The sequence below is a fragment of the Dasypus novemcinctus genome, chromosome 9, assembly GCF_030445035.2.
Source record: "Dasypus novemcinctus isolate mDasNov1 chromosome 9, mDasNov1.1.hap2, whole genome shotgun sequence".
Lineage (NCBI taxonomy): Eukaryota > Metazoa > Chordata > Mammalia > Cingulata > Dasypodidae > Dasypus > Dasypus novemcinctus.
The window spans coordinates 32,830,517-32,858,432 of NC_080681.1; the positions used below are offsets into that span (position 1 = coordinate 32,830,517).

Genomic DNA, 27,916 nt, shown 5'->3' on the forward strand with positions numbered 1-27,916 from the left:
CAAAACGCCTCCAGGAAGACCCGCTCCACCCGCCCAGGGGCCGTCGCTCACCGCCCAAGTTGGGGACGGGACCACCCGACGACGGCGCACACTGCGCTCTCGCCTGCGCTCGGAAGCCTGGGACCCTCTGCCGGGCCCCGGGCTTGGAAGCATCAGACAGATACACGACTCAGAGAACCAGCGAATTCCGGTCGCGCCTAATTCGAACGGCCGCGGGAGCCGTTGCGGAAGCGTTGACCCGGCCACAGCCCCGCCCTCGACGCAAGCTCTGCGTGCGGCGAAGCCCGAGGCGCGGGGCCTGTCGGGGAGAGTGGTCGGCGAGCGCTTCCGAGGCCGCTCGCCGGGCTCGCCCGGAACTACAACTCCCACAATCGCCACCACGTCGCCGATTGGTGTGGGGAAGCCATGGGAACCTGCGACCGTGGGAATCTGAGGCACGCCGCGCTCACGCCCGACCTGAAACGGCAGAGACCCGGGAGGGTGCGGAAAGCGGCGGTCGGCCCCGCCCTCGGCCCCTACCCTTATGAGGACGCGTTTCCTTCTCTGAGGGAGCATTAGCAGCCGTGGCCGCCACTTGGAGTTTCGTCAGGCTCCAGGTTTCTCTGCCAACCAAGAGGAATCCAGGGAGGAAAAAAGGAGCTTAGGAGCCAGTAACGCACTTCTCCCTCGCCGCCTCCAGCCGGAGATCGCCCTGGCAGGGATGGGCGACAAGATCTGGTTGTCCCTCCCTGTGCTCCTTCTGGTTGCTGTGCCGTCAGTGCTGTTGCGGGGAGCGGCCGGCTTCACGCCCTCCTTGGACAGCGACTTCACGTTTACCCTTCCGGCCGGCCAAAAGGAGTGTTTCTACCAACCCATGCCCCTGAAGGCCTCGCTGGAGATCGAGTACCAAGTAAGTGCGGAGAGTGAGGCCGCCACCTTCCCTTAGCCCAGCTGCACCACATTGTCGCCTCTCACTCGCTTAGAAACTTCTTGTGGACCTACAGGGTGGTGAAGAGGCGGGGGCGGCCGTGGAAGCCACCAGCCCGGCGCAGGCGCGCGAGGCTCTTTCTCGCAGCAGGACCTAGCAGTTAGGCGGGACCTGGAATTGACTACTGTCTGTCCTCTCCCCTTTCCTCCGGTCGGAGAGCGGCCAGAGCTAGCGATGTCAGTGGCTTTTCTCTTTGTTTCACAACTCGTCCATCGTTTTTCTAGCGAGTACAGCTCTTACACTGAGAATTTCACAACACATGACTGATACACGTTCTCTTTCATCACTGGACGGGAGGGTGACACTTTTTCAATCACCCCCACTTCACATAATTCCTATGTTCTAAATGTCTTTGCTTCAGTTAAGGATTTTTGAATTCTGACCATGTGAATACAACCACATATTCTGTATTTAGTGGTACTTATCCTTCCCAGTTACATAGCTAATTATTTTTAAATCAAATAAGATCAAATCGTATATTAAAATTCTGTAATCTTTCATTTAGCATTGTAAGCACTCCCCGGTTTCGTTTTCCTTTTTAGTATATGCACAACATTCTAATTATAGGGAATTGCCTTAATTTATGTAATCTTTTTGGTAGAGGGCAATTTCTTAGGAGAAGCATTATTAGTTCTACACAGCTAATTTAGATGTTTTCAGGTAGTAATTCCAAAAAAAAGAATTGGTAGGGTTTTACCTTTTTTTTCCACAAATTTTTAAATAACACTGTCATATAAAGCAAAATAAAAAGTTCATAGAATTTTCAGCTAATAGGAATTTAGGATTAGATTATTTATAGATGAATAAAATAAGCCTAAAGTGTTAAGTACTTTGTCTAAAGTTAGAGTTAGTAAGCAAAATTGAAGCTAGAACTCAACATTGCTTGATTTGCAATCCAATTCAGAAGATTATCATTTACTGAACAGTTACTGTGTGCCAGGAATTGTGCATAGTGTTGGGGAAAGGGTGTATGGAAACCAACAAAAGAAAAACAGTCCCTGTTCTCAAGGAGCTTATTATTCAAGAATTACTGACTCAAAAACATGCAATTTTAACATAGTACTATTATTAGGGCCACGTCTCTGGGGTTTCAGTTGAGGATTCCTGGAGAAGATATCAGAGTTGAATTTAGAAAGATTCTTAAGTTAGACATTAACAGATGGAAGAAGGGGCATTTCAGGAAAGGGAGCAAAATGCATAGAGACAGTTCAGAAATGCATTGTGTGTTTTGAGGGTGGGCAGTGTGTAGTGGGCACTACTAGTAGTAAGTTTTTATTAGACCTTATGACTGTAAAGTCTTGAATGGGAGTAATAGAAAAGGAGATTTTAGAGGCTGGATCATGGATCATGAACCATAGCCTTGAGTGCCATGCTTTGCCTCTTATTCTGTAAGTTTTAAGCTGCGTGGTAACATCATCAGAGATATTTTCCAGGTAAAGGACTCTGGGTATAGTGTGGAGGATGGAATTAAGGGAGATACAATGAGAGGCAAACAGGAGTTTAAGTGAAACAGTGCAGATAAGAAAAAAATTTGCAGGAAGTAGATGTGGCTCAAGTGATAGAGCTTCTGCCTACCATAAGGGAGGACCGGGGTTCTATCTTGGGCCCTCCTGGTGAAAAAGAAGAAGAGAAAGCGTGCTCTTGTGGCCAGCCAGTGCCCGTTTGAGTGCCTATGTGGTGAGCCAGTGCCCGCACGAGTGCCCGCACAAGTGAGTCAAGTAGCACCAGCAAAAGAGAGATGAAGGGGAGAGTCAAGGTGAAGCGCAGCAGAAACCCGGAACTGAGGTGGTGCAGTTGACAGGGAACCTCTTTCTCCATCAGAGGACCCCAGGATTGAATCCCAGTGAATCCTAGAGGAGAGAAAATGAGGAGAGAAGACAACACAGGCAGCAAAAACAGCAGGGAGGGAGGAGGGGAAAGGAGAACATAAATAAATAAATAAATCTTTTAAGAAAAAAAAATTTGCCTTAATCAAAAATTCCTCAGTATTTACATATATATTAGAGAGGAAATTTGTTTTAATTATTGACTCCTTATGGTTGAAAGGACTGGATCTAGAGACAAAATTCCTGGGATCAGATCTTTTTTTTTTTTTTTTAAAGATTTATTTATTTATTTATTTAATTCCCCCCCTCCCCTGGTTGTCTGTTCTTGGTGTCTATTTGCTGCGTCTTGTTTCTTTGTCTGCTTTTTTGTTTCTTTGTCCGCTTCTGTTGTCGTCAGCGGCACAGGAAGTGTGGGCGGTGCCATTCCTGGGCAGGCTGCACTTTCTTTTCACGCTGGGCGGCTTTCCTCATGGGCGCACTCCTTGCGAGTGGGGGCTCCCCCACGCGGGGGACACCCTTGCGTGGCACGGCACTCCTTGCGCGCATCAGCACTGCGCATGGCCAGCTCCACACGGGTCAAGGAGGCCCGGGGTTTGAACCGCGGACCTCCCATATGGTAGACGGACGCCCTAACCACTGGGCCAAAGTCCGTTTCCTGGGATCAGATCTTGATTCTGCCATTTACCAACTGTGTGGTCTTGAAGAAGTTACTTAACCTATCATTTGTAAAATAAGTGATAATAATTGCATCTCAGAGTTGATTTGAAAAATGAGTTGAATGTTCATTCATATACCATAACTGACATATAGTAAGTATTCAATAGATGTTATGTTTACATTTACACATCTAGAGTTAAATAGCTGGCTTGGTTTAGCTTTATACTTTTCGTCTTTAGTCACTCTGAAAGGGAGTATTTCCCCAAAACATTCCCCCTAAACAATTTGTTTTCATTGAGGAGAGAAGTAAGGTCATAGGTAATTTAGTGTCTGTACTAGTAGATAATGTTTGAGGAGTGTTAGCTTCAAGATCATCTTCAACCTTTCATTTACATTTTCCAATTTCATGATTAAATTTCTAGTAACACTAGCTACTGATTTTTGTCTTAGTTTTTAAAATGTCACCTAACATACATTCTAGATAGTGACACTTTGGGTATTTGACCAGTCCCATATCATAACTGATACAAGTTTTTAAAAATTTTTCAATGTCAGTGTATAATATTTTATCAGTAAAATAGGTCTTTAATTTTAAATTTTAAATCATTATTAAGTGCTTAATTTGTGTTAAGCATGATGAGTAAATATTTAGTCCATGCTGCCATGCAATCTTGCATGGGGACAGACATTAATCAAATAATTATACAAATAAATGTAAAATTGTAACTAATAAGTGCTATGAAGGTAAGTGTATAAGGCTGTGAGAATATTTAACAGGAAGACTTGATTTCCTCTGAGAATTGAGAGAAGACATCTGATAAGAAGTGATGTGTGAGTTAAGATCAGGAGAATAATCAGGCTTTCACTAGGCATAATGGAGTAAGTGGAAAAAGGCAGTGGGTAGAAAGAACAGCATGTACAGAGGCCTTGAGGATGAAGGCAGAAGGGTACACATCTGAGGGTCTGAAAGAAGACTACTACACAGCAGAACATAAGGGGAAAGTAGCTTACAATTATTCTAGAGAGGTGGGTAGTGGCCAAACCTTTTAGGCCCTTTATGGGTCTTTAAAAAAAAATTGTAATTTAAAAACAACACTATTGAAGTATAACTTTCACCCCATAAAATTTCACCCACTTTAAGTGTAAAATTCTGTGATTTTTAATAAATTTACTAAGTTTCGCACCTGTCACTATAGACCAGCTTTAGAACATTTCCATTGTTCCAACAAGATCTCTTATGCCCATTGACAGTTAATCCCAGTTCCCAACCCCAGCCTGAGACTTTCTGTCTCTATACATTTGCCTTTTCTGGACAAATCATATAAATGGAACCATGCAATATGTGTTCTTTTGTGTCTTTCTTCTTACTCTGTAATGTTTTTGAGATTCATCCATGTTGTAAAATGAATCATTACTTGTTCCTTTATATCACTGAATAGTTCCATTGAGAATATTATATATTATATATATATATTTCCATTGGGTGAATATATATATACACACCACGTTTTGTTTCTTTATTCATTAATTGTAATTTTTTTTCCTGGCTGAGGTACCCAGCCAGGGATTAAACTCGGGACCTCATATGTGGGAAGCCAGCACTCAACCACTGAGCCACACTGGCTCCCCTGAGTTGTTTAGTTTGTTTGCTTGGTTTTGTTTTTGTATTAGGAGGCATCAGAAAGCAAACCCAGGACCTCTCATATGAGAAGCAGGTGTTCAACCACTTGAGCCACATCGGCTCCCTGTAATTTTATTATACCTTTTCTAGTGGTGAAGGATATGTGTCTTGTACAGAGAGAGAGAGCTGTAGGAAGCCACTGATGAGTTTAAGCAGGGGGTTAGCTTGAATTAGATTTATGTTTTGGAAAGATCATTTATTTGGCCACAAGTTTTTGAGTCTCTCTATAACACAGTTCCCACATCTGTAAAATGACAATAATAGTCTGGCTTCTAGTGCTATAAAGAATAAATGTGTTGAAAACATGTAAAAGGAATGGTGTCTGGCACCTAGTAAACACTCAAAAAAAACGTTGCCTGGTAAGTACACGCTGAGTCTAGAACAATGCCTGGAGCATAACAGGTCCTTAAAAAAATAACTGTTGAGTGAATGGGTGAACCATACATTTGCTTCACTTGTACAATCATCTGGGTGCTTTTATGGGAGAAAAGACCTATATCAATTTTTAAATTTATATTAGTCTTTTCAACTTTTTATCAAATTTTCATTTCTCAAATTTTCATTTCTAACAAACTGGCCATTTCATCTCATTTTAAAAGTTTATTTGTATAATATTGTACCTAACACCATTTGAAATACCTGTCTCCATTTTATCTACAGGAATATATGCCTAATACATGTTTTCTCTCTTCTAGAGAGTACTTATTGATTTATTATTTAAAAACTGACTTTTGAGTTTATTAATCATTTTTTCTGGTTTTTAAAATTTTCTAGTTCATTAATATATATTTTGATAAACTTTTTACTTCCAATTTTGAAAGTAATACATCCTTCTTGTAGTAAGTCAAACAGTCCAAAGATATACAAAGAAAAAATAATATCCCCATCACACTAATGGATACCTATCACCCTCCTGGGTATAATTCCTCTATACCTTTATCCATACTCATTCGGACATATCAAACATACAGGGTTTGGGCCTTTAGGGTGTTTTTGGCATTAATCGTTTACATTAAAATGTCATGGTCTCTCTCTATAGTCCTTACAATATTTTCAGCTACAAATAATTAACCCAAATTCAGGGTTTTTTTGTGTGTTTTTTTAAAAGTCAGGGCTCAAGGACTTTATTACAAATGGAGCTAACTACTAGAGGACCCTTCCCCTGTCCCCATCTTTCTTCTAGCCCTCTTCCTTCCCAACTAGTCCCTCCTGGGGTTGTCACAAGTTCAATTATGGAAGAGGAATCCGGGGAGAATGAAGGAGGGGCAATGCTTTCTCCAAAGTCTGCTGAAACCTTAACAGAGAATCTTTTGGTGGAAGGGGTAAGAGATTTCGCTCTCGTCTTCAAGATCTTTCATGTTTATGACCTCAAGGACTTTTGTCTTTTTTTCATTTAGTCTTGATTGGCTTTGGGAGGGTGGCAGGTGGTTCTTCAACTTCCATGGCTGCTGCCTTCTGGGCAAGCTAGATCTCCTGGAAGAGTTTTCTGCACTTCGTCCCTGAGAGAGTAACGTTGGCACAAGTGCTGTAGGTCTGCTTCTTGAGGTGGTGCCGCTTGCTCAGCCCTTCAGCTATCACGGCTGTGACCACCCAGTGCCACTCCCCATAGCTGCTGTTTCTAAACCAGCTGTTGCTTCAACGGCTGCTTCTTCAGCTTCGTTTTAGAGGTTGGTTGACCTTCCCCCCAGGAGCCCTCATTGTTGAGCCCCTAATTAGTTTTTAACTATGAGGAAATGGTTGACTCACATACTGGAAATCCAAAAGATAGGACAGGCTTCAGCTTCATTTTTTTTCCTGTGAGTCTTGTGACTCTGCCCTCCTGAATGTTAATTTAGTTTCTTAAATAGTTCTTCACTGATGTTTTTTTCCCCTCTACACATAAAACTGTTATTGGAGTCAGTGTCCAGGTTCTTGGCTTCATCATGAGAAAGAATTCGAGGACAAGCCACAAATCACACAAGCAGAAAATTTATTGGGAGCCAAAGCAAGAGAACAAAAGTACACCCTCAGAGTTGAGGGCTGGCATTCTCACGGGAGAGAAATGCGGAGTTCTGCCTTGGGCTCCCTTCTTGTACGGAGGTACAGAAAATCAGGGTCTGCACTGACAAGCAAAGACTTAGGGATTTGGGGGTTTAGGGGTGTGGGGGTGCTCTTTGATGGTGATTGACTTCTGGCTCTTGTCGGTGGTCTTTGGTGGTGTGATTGACTTCTGGCTCTTGTCTGTGACTTCTGCAGAGCGAGTTGACTGGTCACTGTCCACAAGGTGTAGGGTCGGTCACCTGAAGGCTAGGTGGGTGGGTAGTGGTGGTGCCCCTCATGCCCCTTACCTCTTTTTGGCTGCCTTCTGATAATGCAGCCTTTGGATGTGTGCTGTAAGCTGCAGGTGTGTGCTGTAAATTGCCCATTCCTAACTTGCCTCTGTGACTCAGCAGGCTAAGGTTTGTCAACAGGCCATTGCCTCAGTTTCTCTTACCAGGTGGTATTTGTGTTGATTATTAGGTTTTCTGCCCACTTTCTCCTTTGGTTACTATTCTGTCCTGCCTTAAAACTAGCATTTTATTATCTTCTGACTAGTATAGCCATTTAAGCTCCCTGTCTCTTTAGATCTAACTCTTCAGTCTCTTTAGTGTGTCTGGTGTAGAATTTTAAAATTTATTCCACCTGTACTTCCACCTGTACAGATTCAAGTGCTTCTTGAATCTGAGGTTTCATGTTTTTGAACAAGTCTAGAAAATTCTCTACTGTTAGCTGTAAGATTGTCTCTCCCCCATCCTCTCAATTCTCCCTTTCTAGATATTAGATATATATTAGTTTGTTTTTGTATTTTTAATTATATCTTCCATGCCTCTTAATCTCTCATAATTTCTCTCTCTTATCTCACTGTTCTGCATTATTTCTTCTACTATCTTCCAAGTCATTAATTCTCTTCAACACTAATTTAATCTGTTAACCCTTCCATTGAGTTTATAATTTCAAGGACTAAATGTTCATTTGTTCTTTTTATATATGTCTGGTTTTCTGATAGTCTTGTTATTTTCTCATGTTTTTCTTTTGTACATTAAAAAAAATGGACTTCATTTTTTAATGCAGTTTTAGATTTGTAGAAAAATTGAGCAGATACTACAAAGTTCCCATATATCCCCTGACCCCAGAAATAGTTTCCCTTATTACTAACATCTTGCATTACTGTGGTACATTAGTTATAACCAATGAACCAATATTAATACATTATTATTAACTAAAGTCCATAGTTTGCATTAAGGCTCACTCTGTTTCATACAGTTGTATAGGTTTTGACAAATGTGTAATGTCATGTATCCACAATTATAGTAGTATACTCTATTATAGTTTTACTATAGTATAGTTTCAATGCCCTAAAAATCCTCTGTCCTTCACCTTTTCATCCCTTTCCTCCCTGTCCCTCTGAGTTCCTAGCATCCACTGATATTTTTATTGTCTCTACAGTTTTGCATTTTCTAAAATGTCTTATAATTGGAACCATACTGCATGTACCTTTTTTCTGATTGCCTTCTTTCAATTAGCAATATGCATCTAAAGTTCCTTCATATCTTTTTGTGGCTTGATAAGCTCATTTCTTTTTATATCTGAACTTTGTAGAAAACTGCAGCTGTCTTCCGAAGTGGCTCTACCATTTTGCACTCACTATTTTGTACCACCAGCAAAATACTGCTGCTCTACATCCTTGTTGGCATTTGGTATTGTCAAATTTTTGGATTTGAGTCATTCTAATAAGTGTGTGATGATATCTCATTATTATTTTAATCTGTGGTTCCCTAATGACATATGATGTTGGGCATCTTTTCATATGTATCTTTGCCATTTGTACATTTTCTTTGGTGGGGTGCCTGTTCAGATCTATATACTTTTGTAATTGGCTGTTTTCTTATTTTTGAATTTTAAAAGTTCTTTGTCTATTTTGGATATAAATCCTTGATCAGAAATGTGTTCTGTGAATAATTTATCTTCTAGAAATTTTTATAGTTTTGCATGTTACATTTAGGTTTGTGATCAATTTTGAGTAAATTTTTGTGAAAGGTGTAAGGTCTGTGTCTAGGTTGACTTTTTATGCTGTGGATGGCCAGTTCCAGCACCATTTGTTGAAAAGACTATCCTTTTCCATTGAATTGCCTTAGCTCCTTTTTGAAAGATCAGTTGACTGTATTTGTGTGTGTCTATTTTTGGGCACTCTAGTGTATTTCATATTTGCTTATTCTTTCGACAAACACCATGCTGTCTTGATTATTGTAGCTTTATGGTTAGTCTTGAAGTCAGGTAGTGTCCTCTGACTTTGTTCTTCAGTATTGTATTGGCTATTCTGAGTCTTTTGCCTTTCCATATAGAATCAGGTTGTTGATATCTATAAAAGACATTGCTGGCATTTTGATTAGGATGATATTGAATCTATAGGTAAAGCTTCTTAATACGGAGTCATTCTACCCATGAACATGGAATATCTCTCCAATTATTTAGGTCTTTGATTTCTCCCATTAGAATTTTGTGCTTTTCCTCATTTAGATCCTGTACATATTTTGTTAGACTTATACCTAAATATATCTCTCTCTTGTGTCTCTGCATTGTGAGTGGCGTGTTTTTAATTTCAAATGAAATTTGATATATAGAAAAGCAACTGACTTTTGTATATTGACCTTAATCCTGAGACCTGAGGAGTTTTTTGTTGATGCTTTGGGGTTTTTACATAGACCATCAGCATGCCATCTGTGAACAAAGAGAGTTTTATTTCTTACATTCCAGTTTGTGATCTTTTATTTACTTTTATTATTACATTAGGTAGGGCTTCCATTAAATGTTGAACAGGGGCAACCAGCCCCAGAACACCAGTCTTCTGGGAGAAAGCATGGCTTTGATACATTTTGATTTGGGACTTGTCCTAGCCTCAAAATTGTTACCCAATAAATTCCCATTGTTTAAGTCAACCCATTGTGCGATATTTGTATTTAGCAGCCAGAAAACTAAAACAAATATATACTACAATGGAATGTTACTCAGGAGTGAAAAGTAATGAAATTTTGATACATGTTACTGTGTGGTCACTTCATGTTGTGTGACATAAGCCAGATGCAAGGGATAAATACTTTATGATCTCACTGATGTGAAATAATGAGAATAAGAAAATTCATAGAGTCAAAAATTAGAATATAGGGAAGCAGACTCAACTGATAGAGCATCCGTCTACCATATGGAGGGTCCAGGGTTCAATCCCTAGGTCCTCCTGACCCGTGTGGTAAGCTGGACCACGTGCAGTGCTGCTGCAGGCGCAAGGAGTTCCATGCCATGCAGGGCCACTCCTGCATAGGGGTGCCCCAGCGCAAGATGTGCGCCCCGCAAAGAGAGCTGCCCCACGTGAAAAAAGCACAGCCTGCCCAGGAGTGGCACTGCACACACAGAGAGCTCATATAGCAAGATGACGCAACAAAAAAAGAAATGCAATTTCCCAGTCTGTCGGATAATGCAAGTGGACACAGAAGAATACACAGCAAATGAACACAGAGAGCAGACAACGGGGGGAAGGGGAGAGAAATAAATAAAATAAATCTTAAAAAAAAAAAACAAAACTAGAATACAGGTTACCAGGGGCCAGGGTGTGTAGGAAATATAGGGTTAATGCTTAATTCATACAGTGTTCCTATTTTGGGTGCTGGAAAATTTTTAGTAATGGATGGAGTGGTGTTAGTAAAACAACATTGTGAATGTAATTAACACTACTTAATTGTGTATTTGAATTGTATATTTGAATGTGGTTAAAATGGGAAATTTTCGGTTGCATATGTTACCTGAATAAAATTAAAAACAAAATTCCATAAGGCTCTATAACACAGTGAACCCTAAAGTTAACTATGACTATAGTTAATAGTATAATTATGATAATATTGTTTCATCAGTTATAGCAAAAGTGTACCATGCTAATGCAAAGTGTTGGTAGGAAAAACTGTGTCCTTGGGGGTAGGATATATTCGGATCTCTATATTTTCTGCATCAATATTTTCTGTAAACCTACAACTTCTCTAATTAAAAGAATAGTACTATGGAGGCAGATTGCTAGGTTCGAATTTTGGCCATGTTACTTATTTGCAGTATCACTATGGATAAATTACTTCTCTGTGCCTCATTCTGTTTTATCTTTCCTTCTTTCCTTCTTTCCTTCCTCCCTCCCTCCCTCCCTCCCTCCTTCCCTCTTTTCCTTTTTTATTAAAATGAGAATAATAATAGGACCCACTCTTTATGGTTGTTGTAAGGAATAAATTAGTCTACAAAAAATACTTAGAACAATACTTAGCATAAAACTGTAATTGTTAGCTGCTCTTATTGTTGTCATCATTATCATTATAAGGACATTTTGGGATTGTAAAGAACCATATCGTATTCATTGGCCAGTAAGTGAACTGACCTACCTGAAATTCAGAGTTCATACTGGGGACTAGTAGAAGAATGAATTGAAGAAGTCAGTTGGAGTTAGATCATGGAGGCCTTGAATTTCAGGTTAAGAAGTAGCTAACTATCACTCTCACTTTATTGAAGAGGACACAAATTCAGAGAAACTATATAGTATGCCCTAAATTGCCAAAGTTCTAAGTAAAACTCTGGACTTTGAGTTTTATTTCTCAAAGAATGTATTTCTTTCTATTCTACAAGACTTCTCATTGGCATCTTTGTTTTAGGAAGATTATTTCAATAATACCCATAAGGCCTCGATTGAGAGAATGACAACAGGAATGGATAAGAAAGGGACAGGTTGCAAAAATGAATGGAATTGAACTAGATGATCTTTTTTTTTTTTAATATTTTTAATTTATTTCTTTCCCCTTCCGCCCCAACCCGCCCCTTGTCTGCTCTCTTTGTCCATTTGCTGTGTGTTCTTTGTCCACTTCTGTTGTCAGTGGTATGGGAATCTGTGTTTCTTTTTGTTGCATCATCTTGTTGTGTCAGCCCTCTGTGTGTACAGCGCCATTCTTGGGCAGGCTGAACTTCCTTTCGCGCTTGGCAGCTCTCCTTACGGGGCACACTCTTTGCGCTTGGGGCTCCCCAATGCGGGGACACCCCTACGCGGGGACACCCCTGCATGGCACGGGCACTCCTTGCACGCATCAGCACTGCATGTGGGCCAGCTCCACACGGGTCAAGGAGGCCCAGGGTTTGAACCGCGGACCTCCCATGTGGTAGATGGACGCCCTATTCACAGGGCAAAGTCCATTTCCCTAGATGATCTTTTAGCTCCTTTCTAGCCCTAATAGGAGTCTGTTGGCTTTCTTACCCATTTAGATTTAGAAAGAAAATCTTTTCATCATATAATCAACTTGATATCATTTTTGTCTTCAGAATTTATAATGTATGTTCTTCTCTTATGTGCTTTTCTACAGGTTTTAGATGGAGCAGGACTAGATATTGATTTCCATCTTGCCTCTCCAGAAGGCAAAATGTTAGTTTTTGAACAAAGAAAATCAGATGGAGTTCACACGTAAGTAATGTCTTCTAGTTTATTTACTTAAGATAAATAATACCAGTGGGCTATCAGCAGGGCTGGGTGATTTAGCCCATTCAATACTGTTAGTAATAGGTGCTTTCATATGAATATTTTAAACAATCCTTGATAATGGGACATCTTATTAACTAAAATGTCTTCCATCAATCTTCATTTTCTTTTTCTTGGGGAGTTTTGCTTTCATCTTGACTTAATTTCTTCTTTGCTTTGGTTGAATAGATGAGCATTCCCTATGTAGTGTGTTCAGTTATTGTGGCATTTTAAATCTGCCTCTTTGGGTAGCACAGAGCTTTCATTTTTAACTAAAGGCAGTTATTCAAGTTATATGTGTCCTGAAGTTTCTTGAGCTGCTGGCTGTATCATCTTTGCCCATAGTTTTCTTTCTTAAAATAACAGTATAATACATCATTCTGTGCGTGTATGTATAAATTGTATTTTATTCTGATTGCTTTTTAGATACCAAAAAAAAAGTAAAAGGTATGGCTATAAATAAATAATATAGAAAGGAGATATTTATGGTAACTCTTTAAATTCAGAGCTTGACAAAAGGCGACATACATGTTCTCTTCTTGCATTTTGCTTCCTTCTTTAATTTCACATCCCATTGGTGTGTTTCCCTGTTCCATAGCCATTTATTTAGTTAATATTGTTATGTGTTAAAGCTGAATTGTGAGTTTATAGGAAGTGAAAAAGCAAATATGGAGTTTTCTGTTTGCCATAAACTAAACTTGGCATTTTATATGCTATCTAAATTAATCTTTACAACCCACTATGAGATAGATGTTTTGATTCCCATTTTACAGACAAGGAATCTTTATGGATAGGGAGGGTTAGAGAAGTTAAATAAGTCTGCGGGGATACACACTAGTTAAGAGGTGCAAGCTAGATCAAGCAAAACTGTTGCTTTTATCCCATACAATGCTTAGAACATCCCTGGCATGTAGCACTATGTTAGCTATTAATATAAGTATTGGTCTTTGTTAAACCAAAGTGCCTGGAGATAATTGATACTCAGTATATATTGAATGCATATATGAATGAATGAGGGGGGAAAATGTGTTAAAAGTGCTTTTTAAAATATTTTTTTAAAAAGAGGTTTTAAATTACAGAAAAGTTACATTGAGAGTATGAGGGATTCTCATGTATTCCCCTTCCTCTCATATACCATTCCCTATATTTTTTTAAAATATAGCAGTACAATTTATTATGTATCTGTGAAAGCCACTCGTTAAAAAAATGCACACTTAAAAAATGACTCAGCTGTGGTAAGGACTAACCTACCTATAGTAATAATCTAAAAAATAAAACCATCATTGTGACATTTATCAGTACTTCACATATCTAAAACATAATGAAGGAGGCAACTACCATTGTTATGACTTCTTTAAAGCCAAAAACTTAAGCACAAATCAGAAGTAAGAGAACTTCAGAATGTTCACATTTGCATGCATTTTTGGCTGAACTTTCAAAGATTCCACATATAACAAAATCACAACTTTGAATCAAAAAATGAGTATTAAAAACCTTTAAGTCTTGTGACAAACTTACTTTACAGAAGTAAGAAAAACAGAGTGAATGGTAACAGCAGTATATTTCTAGGAGAGAAAGCAATCACTTATTTCCTTTATCATAAAACAAAAGTCAATGAGTCAACATTTTAATAATACTGACCAAGTTATTAACCATTCAAGAATTTGCTTTTCAAGCTGTATCTTTAAAATGTATCTCTCTATATATTTGGATTAAATTAAAATTATATATAAAAAACATTTTGCTCAGAATTCTAATCTTAAGAATAAATGATGATTTATCAAAGCATAGTCCAAACACTATACAATAATGCTACCATTTAGATTTATATGCTTCATCTGAAAAACTTACCTTACAAAGAGGAGTTTTTCTGTTTCTGCAGAATAAATGTTCCTATGTCTAAAACTTTTAAAAATGATAATCAAAAAGAACAGATTCAAATAATTCATGTTATGCCTTTTCCTTCGTTGGGCTTTGATGAAAACAGAGCTATCTGGTGTTAGAGCACCATCTTCCTTCTCAGTTGTAGTCTGTACAGTCCCAGAAGCAGATACAATAACCATTGTTTTATTTGTTGACTCTGTCTTCTGTTTCTCAGCCAATAGGTGCACAAACAGCAACAATCTAATCACTTTCAAAGTCATAGTCAGGAATTGACTTTGGTAAGAAATCTGTTAACTTCTGCTGATGATTCCCTTCTTTTAATGCTGTGTGCCACTTTCTGCTCCTCCTGGAGTGTTCATTGAATAGATGTGAAGGGCTACTTGAAAACTCTGAATTGCTTCATCCATTTTGTTCTTTGGCTGTCTGTTGTCGTTTCCTTCTGTTGTCTGTCTTCTTGTCTTTTAGTTTACCCTTCCTAATAATCTTCATTTCTAAACTCTTCTCCAGATCTCTTGCCCTTGTTTTTTCCTTTCAGGCTGCAGCACCCCCTTTAGTATCTCTTGCAAATCTGGTCTTTTGGTAAGATATTCTGTCAGTTTTCCTTTGTCTGTGAAGACTTTGAATTCACCTCAGCTTTGCCAGATACAGAATTCTTGGCTGGCAGTTTTTCTCTTTCAGTATCTTAAATGCATCATACCACTTTCTCCCCTCCTCCATGGTTTCTGATTAATCTTATCAAATTTTCCTTTTATATGATGCCTTGCTTTTCTCTTGCTGCTTTCAGAATCCTCTCTTTATCTCTGATATTTGTCATTCTGAATCAGAGGTATCTCAGGATAGGTCTTTTTGGGTTTATTCTGTTTGGAGTGTGTTGTCCTTCTTGGATATTGATATTAATGTCCTTCATAAGGGTTGGGAAGTTTTTGGTCGTTACTTCCTGAAATATTCTTTCTGCCCCTTTTCCATTATTTTCTTCTGGGACACCATTAATGTGAATATTTGTGAGTTTTCCATTGTCACTCAATTCTCTTAGACTCTGTTCCATTTTTTCCATTCTCTTCTCTTTCTATTCTCCTTTCTTTTCCAGTTCAGATGTTCTGTCTTCGAAATCATTAATTCTGTCTTCAAGCAATTAAAATCTGCTCTTATGTGCCTATAATGTATTTTTAATTTCGTCCATCATGCCTTTCATTCCCATAAGGCCTGTTACTTTTGTTTGCAGGCTTTCAAGTTGTTCTTTATACTCTTGCAGTGTCTTCTTAATCTCCTTTATTTCTTTAGTCATGTTTTCTTTTAATTCTTTGAAGTGATTTAGGAGAGTTGTGTGATTATCACTGATTAATTGTATTAAATCCTCTATCTCTTCAGGATATTTGGTTTGTTCTTTTGGCTGGGCCAGCTCTTCTTATTTCCTAGTATGGCTTGTAATTTTTTGCTGATATCTAGGCATCTGAATAGGTTGGTGTTATTCTGATGGCTAATTTCTCTCTTGCCTTTTGTTTTTTTTCCACAGCTCTTGTTTGATATTAAATTCAAGTTATTCTCGGTCTTTAAAATTGCCCAGCTTAAGTTTTCAAAATTGGGCTAGGGGCTCACTAGTGGGGCCCAGATTTTTTCCCAGGGATTGGATACAGAGAGGGTGAGCAGTTTTTGTCCATGTAGTTTCCAGACCAGCCAGCAGATGGCACTACTCTGCATACCTTTCCATGGAGGTTTTTAAATCTTGGCTTTCCTGTATTGAATCTCCAGATCCGAGATTCAAAGTGGGTTTTGCTGGCTGGATTTGCTGAAGAAAAGCACCCCAGCCTCCCCTCCCTTTACACTTGAAATTCTGACAGGAAGGAAATGTCTATTCCCCTCTCAGTTGGCCACAGTGAGCCAGGGGTTTTACCCCAGCTTAATATTTGGGGGTGGGGGTAGGGAGCCCTTCCTGGCCACCGCAGGGGCTTGGTAACTCACATTTGTCATTTTGTCTTCTTCATCTCTCTGTCCCTCACCCTCCTGGGAGTTGTGTAGCACTGTCCTGAACTGACCCCAAAAGAGTTCGCTTAGACAACTTTTGGTGCTTTCTCCATTGTTTTTGTGAGAGCATTAGGCTCTGCCTCTTAGTGCATTGCCATCTTCCCACAATCTCTTTTCTAAAAATGCTTTTTAAAATAGCCTCACACCTATGCAGAATTCAGAAAAATTTTTATAAATGATTAATAAATAAAATAGAGAAATGACCATTTTAAAATCAATTTAGGTTGAGATACTTGAAATAAACCATGCTTTCTCTTTGATAGATATATGAACAATAAGAACTAAGAATGTAGTTCATCTTTTAATTTCAGAACATAAAATATGTATTGAATTTGTTATTTTAAAATATTTCTCCAGCTTTCTGCTTTGCTTTATATATAAATTAAAACTAAATATAAAGGGGGGAAAGGTGTATTATTGCTTTCTTGCATGGAATTACCTTTCCTCTCATTAAGTCATTGGGGAATGAGAATTGACTTATAACAGTTCACTTCCTTGAGTTCTTTTGATATTTCAGGCCACTCATCTAATCACTTTATGTATGTGTGTATGTATATAAATTTTTGTTATTCTTCACCACACTGTTTGAAGTATGTGATATTATTATTATTTTACTGATGATAACACCAAAAAAATTAGAGCAGTAAGTTGCTGAAAGTTATACAGCAAGTGAACAGAAAAGCCAGGATCTAAAACCAAGCCATCTCATGCTGCTTAAATTTACAAATCCAGTTTCAAAAAATTAGATTTAAGCAAAACTATTATCTTTAGTCTTATTAATTTTTTAAAGGCAACTAAAATCTGTTGCCTGAAATAGACTTTCTTAAATTGAATCTTGAAATAAACTAGTGTCCTTCTAGAAATTAGGATTAGTAAAAATGTCTTCCAACAGAACTCTAAATAGCTTAAGAAAAATTTATGTGTCTAGCATGGCCTTGAATGAGGAATGATATATATATATTTAAATAACAGAACAACGTAAATAATGTAATAATGTAAAACCAGAATTTTACATTTTGGACTACTTGTCCAAATTTTCCACTTGAAGGGAAAATTAAATCTATACATTTTTATTTGGATATTTTATATCATTTGTAGTAAGAAAATTCCTTTTTACTCAAAGTAGTTAACACAGGTTTAAAAAAGAATTATATAGGAATGTCTGTAAAGTAATAAGACATCTTTGTTTTTTACAAACATGCTGAAGCTTATATAGCTGGGTCAGTGTTTCTTCATCTTTTTTCATTTTCACTTCTGCATAGAGCCCTTTTAGACACTTTTTGTCCTAATCAAACCCTATCAAATATTTGATATCACAGATATACTGTATAGCAGTTTATGTACTGTGTATGTATCTGTACTTTATACTTAAAAGTACTAAGCACAAAGCTTACTCTTTTTATTCAATTAAGGGTTAAGAATGACTAAATAAGGGAAGCGGACTTCGCCCAGCGGTTAGGGCATCCCTGTACCACAAGGGAGGTCCGTGGTTCAAACCCCGGGCCTCCTTGACCCATGTGGAGCTGGCCCATGTGCAGTGCTGATGCACGCAAGGAGTGCCCTGCCACGCAGGGGTGTACCCTACATAGGGGAACCCCACGCACAAGGAGTACGTCCCGTAAGGAAAGCCACCCAGCGCGAAAGAAAGTGCAGCCTGCCCAGGAATGGCGCCGCACACATGGAGAAATGACATAAGATGACACAGCAAAAAGAAACACAGATTCCCGTGCCGCTGACAACAACAGAAGTGGACAAAGAAGATGCAGCAAATAGACACAGAGAACAGACAACCAGGGTGGGGGGGGAGGAGAGAGAAATAAATAAATAAATCTTTAAAAAAAAAAGAATGACTAAAGTTAAATTAAAAGTTTTAAAGCTACTAACTTTAAACTTAACTTTTTAACTATATTTTCTGTTTTAAGGTAGTTTTTTGCTTATTTAATGTCAATTATATATGTAAGTTAGCAATATAACAATGTAATCAGCTTTTTAAAAAATCATTCAAAAATATTTTCTAGCAATATAAAGTTATTGAAAAAAATTACATTAATTTCTTTAAAATTATTTGAAGTAAACTTAACTTTCAACTTGTGCTTGATATGAGAAAATAAGCCTTAATTTAACCAGCTACTAGATAGTTAATCAGATATTGTTGACATTTTTACTTTTCAGCTTTTGGCACAATTACTAATTACTTAAATAACTTTTGTAGAAGTAAATGATAAACATTCTTTAAACATTCTCCAAGCCCAAGTCTCAAAAGCATGGAGAATCAAACATAAACAAAATCCACAATAGAACCATTGCCAGTCAATAGGCATGTACAGACCATCTCTTACAATATAATGTCTAAATCGGTCAATCAAGAGAAAGCCTTCTAGTTACAGGTATCTATTCACCATGGTTTTGTAGCACTGATCTTGAGTACATTTTGAGTATCTTCCATAAACACATATTGCTTATGAGATACCCAAGAAAATCCAATGAGAGAAATTAAATAGTAAGGAATAAAATTTTGCTGTGTAGGATTGAGCTGTATATTATGTACGATTTTTTTGCCTCTTTATGAGTGATAATACATTGAAAATGCATGATGTAAGTGAATGCTGTCCTTAAGAAGAATCATATTTAGTGATTATACATGTAATAGTAATGCCATTAATCAAAATATGGTAGAAAGTTTTCCTCAGGAAATGCCCCACATCTGGGTCATGTTATTTAATAGTGATGGCATTTTGTTTCTTTTGTTTCCTTTTAAAATTGTTACACTACATATTCACCAGAGTTTGCTTCAGGCTCCTTCCAAAGATTAAACACATTTTCAAAAGACAAAGCTTTATCATGACTGAGGAGAATGCAAAGAATGCAGACAGACTGTGAAACATGGTACTACATTACCAATTGTATTAAAAGATCAACTAAAAAAAACAAGCCTCATCTATACCTGTAACAGGCTATATGATCATGGGCAAGTATCTTAACCTGTTTGAATCTCATTTTACCTACATACTTCAAAATGTGATGGTAAGGATGAAAAGAGATAAGTGAAACCAATGTGTTAATTATGACTTATGAAGGGCTATTGTTATTTGTAGTATATATGTTAAAATCCAGTCACACACATACATTCAAAAGTCCAGTCACAATGCTGCATGTACTTATCTCTTACGCTAAGACAAAAATTAGGAGTTAGAAATAGGAAAAAAATAGAGATGGAAATTAGTTAAAAGATGAGAATCACATATATTTAGAAGGCTACTGAAAATAATATAAGCTTCCTGAAAATTTAAGTCATCTAGCATATTAAATATAAAACTCTGGAATCATTTAGAGCAACCTTCCATAAACAGTCATAACAAAAGAAAACTGTTTAAACTATGTTTTTATCTACTGTGAACTATAGAAAAAAAATATTGAAAGTCATGTTAGTAGTCATTACGTGGTGATTGTGATGGTTAGTTCATGTGTCAGCTTGGCCAGATCATAGTGTCCAGTTGTTTGGTTAAGCAAGCACTGGCCTGATTTTTACGGTGAGGACATTTCTTGGACTTAAAGCATCAATGAGTTGATTGCATCTATGACTGATTATATTAACAATCAACTGAGGAGATTGCCATCAACAATGAGAGACATCTCATCCAATTAGTTGAAGGTTTTAAAAGGAGAAGTGATGACTGCAGCAGTCAGAAAAGATAATTGCCATCACTACGTCAGCCAGCTGGCTTCTTCTAGAGCATTCATTGAGAACCAACATAGGAATTCCTGGCTTGCAGACTGCCCTGTGGAAGTTGGACTCATGCATCCCCAGTCCCGTGAGACAATTCTCATAAAAATCTTACAATATTTAAAGATAACTCCTGTTTGTTCTATTTCACTAAAGAACCCTGACTAATACAGCTCTGGGAGCAGGTGTGGTTCTTGAGAAACAGTATTTTAAGGTTGAGATTTCTGATTTGGTTCTGGGTTTTATGGAATTGGTTCTGTAATCTGATGAGATTCAAAGGCACTGATGACTATTTCCATTAATCAAGTTGACAGTGATAGTCTGTGGCATTAGTTGGCAATAGAGATACACAAAATATCACCACTGGATATGGTTATTTTCATGCTTAAAAGAGTTACGGCTCTGGGCTAGAGTATTTTGACACCTTAACAGAGTTTTGTGGAGTTAAAAGGTATAATGATGTTGGCTGGTTGTTTCCAAATATGCTGGATACAGGCATAAAAGAGAAGAATGAGCTGAAGGCTTCCAGTTTGCACCTTAGATGCTGAATGAAGGACATGAAAGTTTCAGGATATTAGAGGGTTGAAAAGAACCTAATGCTAGACCACAAGGATAAGAAATATTAAACCAGAGCAACTCTGACTCTAAACTCCTACTGGTTTGGAGAGTCCCCCAGTTCCAAATGAAGCTATCCTTAATAGACTGACAAGAATTGGGTAGTAATTAGTTTGGAATGCAGCTAGAAAAGTTTAGAAGTCAAGTCATTTAAGTAGACATGCTTAACATATCAATTAATTGATATAGCTAGACATTGCTGGATATATCAAAACACGTAAGTATCATGGGAATAAAGAAAATTGACTTTTCATTCTTGGGGCGGGATAATTCATTTAATGTGCACATTAGGTATATTGAATTTTTTGTTTGTTTTGACATATCGGGATTGAACCCGGGACCTCATATATGAGAAGCTGGTACTCAACCCCTGAGCCACATCAGCTCTCCTGAGTTGTTTTTTTTTTTTTGTCTGTTTGCTTGTTTTTTTGTTTTTAGGAGGCATAGGGAACCAAACCTGGGACCACCCATGTGGGAAGCAGGTATTCAACTGCTTGACCCACATCTGCTCCCTATTGAATTTTTTAAAAAGACAATTTATCATTTATTTTGTGACTGAATAAAAGATTAAGTATACTAAGTATGTATCTATCGTTTGAATCAATACTTACAGGGTAATTTTTTTTCTACCCCTCCCCCCAACCCCCAGGGTAATTTTATAAATACATGTCCATGTAAGATTGTTTGAGTTGTTTTTTGACCAGAGTCTTAAAGAGTTATGATAGTCACTTGTGAAATGATTAACTCTGAGTAAGAAAAATTGTCACTTCATTGATATAAAATGTAAACCAGTCTTGGTATCCATTCTAGGGAGTGGTGTTTGTTTTCTTGTTGTTTGGGGCAAGTAGTAGTAAATGTCATTAGCCTGTGGACTATTTTGCTCGTTAAAAGTATTCCTCTGTAAAAAATCATTAGAATACCACTTTACTAAATTATCTCTCCCCAGGCCAATTATCTTGAATAAGAGGCTAATGAGACCAAGATCATAAGTACAGTTTAAGTGAACATGGCATTTATTCAGTAAAGGTGGTATCACTGAGAGTAAAACTCTGGCTGTGGGCCACAGACTTCATCCCGAACCTTTGTAAAGTGTGTTACAAAGATGTGCTTAGTTGGTATAAGAGGCCTAGAAGAAAGCACTTGGTACAACCCATCACTGCTTCTGAAAACAAAACTCAGTTTACAGATTAAACTCAATTGAATACTAAGGAAGTAAGTCCTTATGTCAGTAAGTGTTCCAGTTATTATAAACCTGCAGTTGGTTTTGCTTTGATCCCCAAATAGAAATACAGATATCTGAAGATACATACTTTTTAAAATACAGGATAGAGACTGAAGTTGGTGACTACATGTTCTGCTTTGACAATACATTCAGCACCATTTCTGAGAAGGTGATTTTCTTTGAATTAATCCTGGATAATATGGGAGAACAGGAACAAGAACAAGAAGATTGGAAGAAATATATTACAGGCACAGATATGTTGGATATGAAACTAGAAGACATCCTGGTCAGTATGGTCTTTTAATAAAATAATAACAATCATTATTAATAACCTCAGGGCTTACAATGTGATAGGCACTGAGCTAAACATTTTGTCTGCATTATCTCACCTAGTCCTTACTTAACTCTGAAATGATTATCATCTCCACTTTTCCAGTGAGGAAAGTGAGTCTTATGGAGATTAAGTAATACTTATAGTCATATAACCAGAGGAAGGCAAACTAGAATCGGAGCATAGGCTCTTAAATATAAAACTCTCTTAAAATGTTTACAAACAGATGAATGTAATCATCTATAGCATATTTGTACTAGGTATAATAAAACAGTAATCTGGAAACACTTGAGGGGTATGGGCATTTTTCTCACAGTATAGTTTTTATAAGAAATTTTATGCTACTTGATTAATTTGGGAACACTGTTTACATTACCCAGATTATACCTAGAAGTTATCAGAAACTAGCAGTACATATTTGCAACACAGCTTCTTTGCTTGAATTGACTTTTGCTTTGTTTATTGTAAATGCGCATATGGAAGGTGATGAGCCTGTTTAAGAACTTATTTGCTAATAATATTTCTGCCAGTAATAGGGAAAAAAGGTTATTAGTCTTCAGCCAAAGGTAGACATTATCAAATATTTAGAATTTATTTAGTGATGTCTGCATATATATCTGTATTATAGAAATTCCTGCAGAAGAAATAATTTGGTTATTCTAAGTTGAAACTTCCTAATCTCTAATAATACTCTTATAACCTGAGTATTTTTTAATATGGTATTTTGATAATTTGAGATTTCTTAGGGAAGCAACTATCAAATTAGACATATTGTAGATGAGTTAGCTTAAGAAGATGGAATATTACCATATATCATATGTGTAATTCCTTAGTTACTGGGCTCTCTGAACCTTGGTTTCCTAACCTGCAAAATGGAGATAATATCTCTAGAGTTGTGGTGAAGATAAAATGTGATATAACATATATATGTGTTTAAAGTGCCTGGTACACAAAAATGTTTGTTTTCTTACCTTTGCTACTGGTATAACTGTGAATACAACTGAAAGGATTAAGTTTGACTTGAATTTTACTATGAAACCTGTGAGTTCATATAATGTTAAACTTAGTTCCATTTTAGAACTGAAAGAAAACTTGGTTGTCTTTCAGTCCAGCTTCAGCCTTCCAAAATTTCCCTTTCTTCTGCATAATATACAGAGGCAACTGGCCTAAAATTTAAGTGATGTGCCCATAGTTTCATTCCTAGTCCAGTCTTCTTCCCATATATTTTAACACTTTCAATCACATTAATATATCCTTCCATTTAAAAATTATTCTATCAGCAAGAAAAAAATACATGGACCCATGAATCTTATCATTATTTCACTGCATTATTTACTATTCTCAAAAGATTGACTTCATTCATATTTAAATGTGGCATAAAATATTTATAGGTCTTTTTTAAGAAAAATAAAACCTGTCAGATGCTTTTTCCATTTGCTTCCCAAAAGTTTGGATCACAACCACAAACTCAAATAAATAATTTTATATTTGTTATCCTAATGATATTGAAAAGAACTATGAATGATTATAAGTTTATTTAGGGGTAAGAATTGTAATTCAGTTATTTTCCTGGACAATATTTACAGTGCTAGATTATCATAGCCATACAAGTATGCCTGTGATATTACATATTATACTTTTGTAGCTTTAATAGGGCAGACTGAAATTTTGAGTATATTTTGCTTAAATGAGGATTTTAAGCATGGTGACTATTTTCTTATTTTTTACCATACTTTGACATTATTTCAGATCTCACCATAATTTCACTCTGCATTCATATAGCTCTTTTATAGTTTTCAAATCACTCATCTCAGAAGGACCGTATTACAAAAGTAGTTTCCTTAAAAGATGTGCAACTTAGAATGCATGTCAGAAAGTTTGTCTTATGTGATCTTGGAATGTTAATTTTGTATTATAAATAAGTTACATGTTGGGTGTATAGTCTGCACATCTAAAATTGAAATATTTTCTCATTTTACTACTACTTTGTGATGTAAAAACATTGACTGTGTTCACTAGATATTAAATTGAACCAGACTGAAATTCAAAGATGAGAATTATAAGCATACAATATAAAAATTATCTGTTGGGTTTTTTAAGACAATCATTTTCTAATGGTTATGAAGTCTAAGAAAATGATAATGCATGTAAAAATTCCTGACACTATGCATTCATATATATTTTCCTATTCCATTTTCTATTAACAGTAGCTTTGTTCTTTTGTTAAATAACTCACAATAATTTAAAAATATCAGAACTGTTACAGAACCTTGAAGAGGATCTTTAGATAATCTAAGTTGTATTTGTCCTTTAATTGAATTGTGTACCCTATCTTCTAAAATTGTGTTTGGATATAAAACTAACATGATTATCTGGGTACTGTGAAGTACATTTTAATATTAACTTAAAATAACTGAATATTCTTTTATAATAAAATTATTTTCTTTATCTCCAGGAATCCATCAATAGCATCAAGTCCAGACTAAGCAAAAGTGGTCATATCCAAACTCTGCTTAGAGCATTCGAAGCTCGTGATCGGAATATACAAGAAAGCAACTTTGATAGAGTCAATTTCTGGTCTATGGTTAATTTAGTGGTTATGGTGGTGGTATCAGCCATTCAAGTTTATATGCTAAAGAGTCTATTTGAAGATAGGAGGAAAAGTAGAACATAAAACTCCAAATTAAAGTACTTGACATTGAAAAACATAGGTGGAAAAATGCAATAAAACTGTTACAGTCAAGTCCATTAATTGTTTCTATCCAAAATATTTTCAGGCATCATCTTTGAAGCAAGCATAATTTTAATGTGAAAGCAAAATGTTCATTTTCATCTACGCAAGTAATCTTATTGATCCAGCAGTACTTACGTGTATAATAGAAATATTTTTAAGAACATATAGTTGAACGAAGAAACCATATAATTTGTTGCCTTTTTTCTAAGTCAGAAAAAATTTTACAAATGCCAAAGTTGTTTTAAACAAATGTTGGGCCTCAATGCAACTCAAAACAATATTTTTAAAAGGATTTTCTTATAAATGTGGCAATTATAAGTTAATTGTACAAGTTTCCAATATGTTGTTATAAATCTCATCTGATAAACTCCTAATCATGGATTGACTGTTTAGAAAAAAAGGTTCAACTTTTCTTTGCATATGTACCTCTCCTATAATGTAAATAGATGAATAGCTTTGAGAAACAGTAACATTTTTAAGATTTTTATAACTAAATACTATATTTCAATGTAAAATATTAGTAAAAAGTATTAGTTTTATATAATTAGCCTACATTCCCCAGAGCTAACATTTTGATGATTTTTAAAAGTGCGAAGTCATACTTTCCTTATTAAAATTAGGACAGATTTTCTCTTTGAAGTCAAGAATAACATCAGAGATTGTTTGGTCTCCATAAGGACACAAACATTCTGTCTACGTCTTAACTAAGGTATAGGGTTTTTAAATGAAATGTGAGGGGAAATAATCTTATTTTCATATTACCTGTTAACAGTGCTGTTAATTTTGACATGACTACTAACTTGTCAGTTGTGAAGGAAATATTGCTGAAAGAATGTGGGCCTAACATAAATATCTTCTCTTCTTAGCTCTCAAAATGATTTAAAAAAAATAAAAAGGAGTTTAGGTCAAAACTTTAGGAGTTTAGGTCAAAACAAAGCTCACTGAAACAGAGCTATAAATAAATGTCTGGAACTGATTGGTTCATCATGATGAACCAATCCTAATATAAAGTATAGGAAATTAGTTTCCAGTTAACTGGAAGAAACTATGTATTTGGCTGTGGATTTTAAGTTTTGCAATGATTTCATACTGTTTTATCTTTTTAAGGTATTGAGGTACATTTGAAACTTAAGTTGGCTCCAAGTTTCAGCACTGAATCAATGTATTTCAATTTTTATTATAACTTTCATAAATATCCTTTCTGACCCCTTTATTTTTTGACTTTGAAATAAGGATTGGAAACTCAGAGTCCCAAGTTATGAACACCCAATATGTGAATTACATACATAAGGTCTCTGCCATCTTAGCTTAATAGTAAATACTAATAATTTAGCTATATTACTTAATGTACTCTTACTAAAATACTAGTAATTTAGCTATATCATCAACGAAATAGATTAGGTTATACTCCATTTGTAATATTGTATATGGCAAAATATATCATGAGTTAGAAACAATCAACTTATAAATTTGGGTATAGAATCCTTGGTAGGTTAGTGCTGCTGGAATTCTTGATAAGCAATAATGATATACAGAGATAGAGTGGTTTCATTTTTACCAAGACAAGTACAGAAAGATGTGTTTCTCTTCTTAGTCCCTTGGGAGAAGAATAGAAGCTTAGATTCCCTAGCCTGAGACTTTTTAAAAATGATGTAAATCCCATGATTGATTGATTACCTTATAAACTAAGAAAATGCTTCAGGTGAGTTGTTTAACTTATGCAAAACATGGGCCAATATATGATCTTTGCCTTTGAAAAATCCTCCCTTTCCCCACTGTTAAATTTGTAATGAGAACCAAATTTAATTATAGTACCATAACTAATAAAGCAGGGTACAGATATTAACTACTGCAACTTTTCTAAAAACTGTGATTATGAATTCTACCTCTTAGGTATGTCATTACTGTTCAGTACTCTGATTCGTTACCTAATATTGATTTTGTCTCATCTACATATGATTTGTGCCACTGATTGTAACTCTATTTTACCATATAAAAATACTTAATGGCTTTATTTGGAAAACTTTGAAATGTTTTCCTTATTATTTAGAAAGAACTTAGGAATGTTAAAAAGACAATTTTATTTTTTTAGACACAAAGTGAAAAGAATGAGATTATTTAAGAAGCATGTTACCTGTATTCACTAAAAAAAAAGTAAAATTTGCAAATAAAATTCTTTTAACATTTTTAAAGGCATATTGTTTCTCTGCTTAATATTTTTAAATAATGTCAGTTTTCAGTTTCTAAATTAAAATTATGTTATTAAGCTATCACTTAACATCTTATTTTGTCTTTAATTATATACTTTCAAAATACTACAATATTTTACTAAGACCTAGACTGCCAATTTGATTTGCTTTTAGATTATTAATGATGCCCTCTTCTTTCATGAAAGTCAAGAAATGGAGGGTAAATACATTAGAGAATAGCATTGAAATAAATTACAAATTGAACTATAATATTAAGCATTACCCTTTTTAAAAATTGTCTTTAATTGAAAAAAATTTTAAAACCTATAGTTATATGCCTCCGCAAATGAAAAGTCATCTGAAACATTAAATTTAATGGTTTTTCATCTGAAATGTAAAAACACGCAACCATTCTTCCTCAAATTGCTCTATAATATTGAACAACCATATTAAACGAACAGTAGAAATGAATACTGAGTGTATATGTAATATAATAAAATTACTATTAAGGAAAA

At 36.1% G+C, this 27,916-nt stretch overlaps 2 protein-coding genes across 4 annotated transcripts in view; one reads left to right on the forward strand and one right to left on the reverse strand.

Annotated features, from left to right (window-relative positions):
* CCDC18 (coiled-coil domain containing 18) overlaps positions 1–342 on the reverse strand; it is a 112,514-nt gene extending 112,172 nt beyond the window's left edge. For all 3 annotated transcript variants that reach the window (XM_012526693.4, XM_023589920.3, XM_012526691.4), the window contains exon 1: positions 52–342. The gene's annotated coding sequence lies outside the window, so the exon portion shown is untranslated. The remainder of the gene's footprint in view (positions 1–51) is intronic.
* Positions 271–27,916, forward strand: TMED5 (transmembrane p24 trafficking protein 5). Its single transcript, XM_058303163.2, has 4 exons — positions 271–889; positions 12,529–12,626; positions 22,250–22,433; positions 24,934–27,916. Exons 1-4 carry the CDS (start codon positions 701–703, stop codon positions 25,150–25,152), a joined length of 690 nt encoding a protein of 229 aa, XP_058159146.1. The 5' UTR covers positions 271–700; the 3' UTR covers positions 25,153–27,916.

What these genes read in the sequence shown, in the direction of transcription:
- TMED5 (XM_058303163.2), top strand. Translation starts at nt 701, where the DNA reads ATGGGCGACAAGATCTGGTTGTCCCTCCCTGTGCTCCTTCTGGTTGCT. An exon ending in CGCTGGAGATCGAGTACCAA is followed by an intron (nt 890 to 12,528) that starts GTAAGTGCGGAG and finishes GCTTTTCTACAG; the next exon opens with GTTTTAGATGGAGCAGGACT. An exon ending in AAATCAGATGGAGTTCACAC is followed by an intron (nt 12,627 to 22,249) that starts GTAAGTAATGTC and finishes TTTAAAATACAG; the next exon opens with GATAGAGACTGAAGTTGGTG.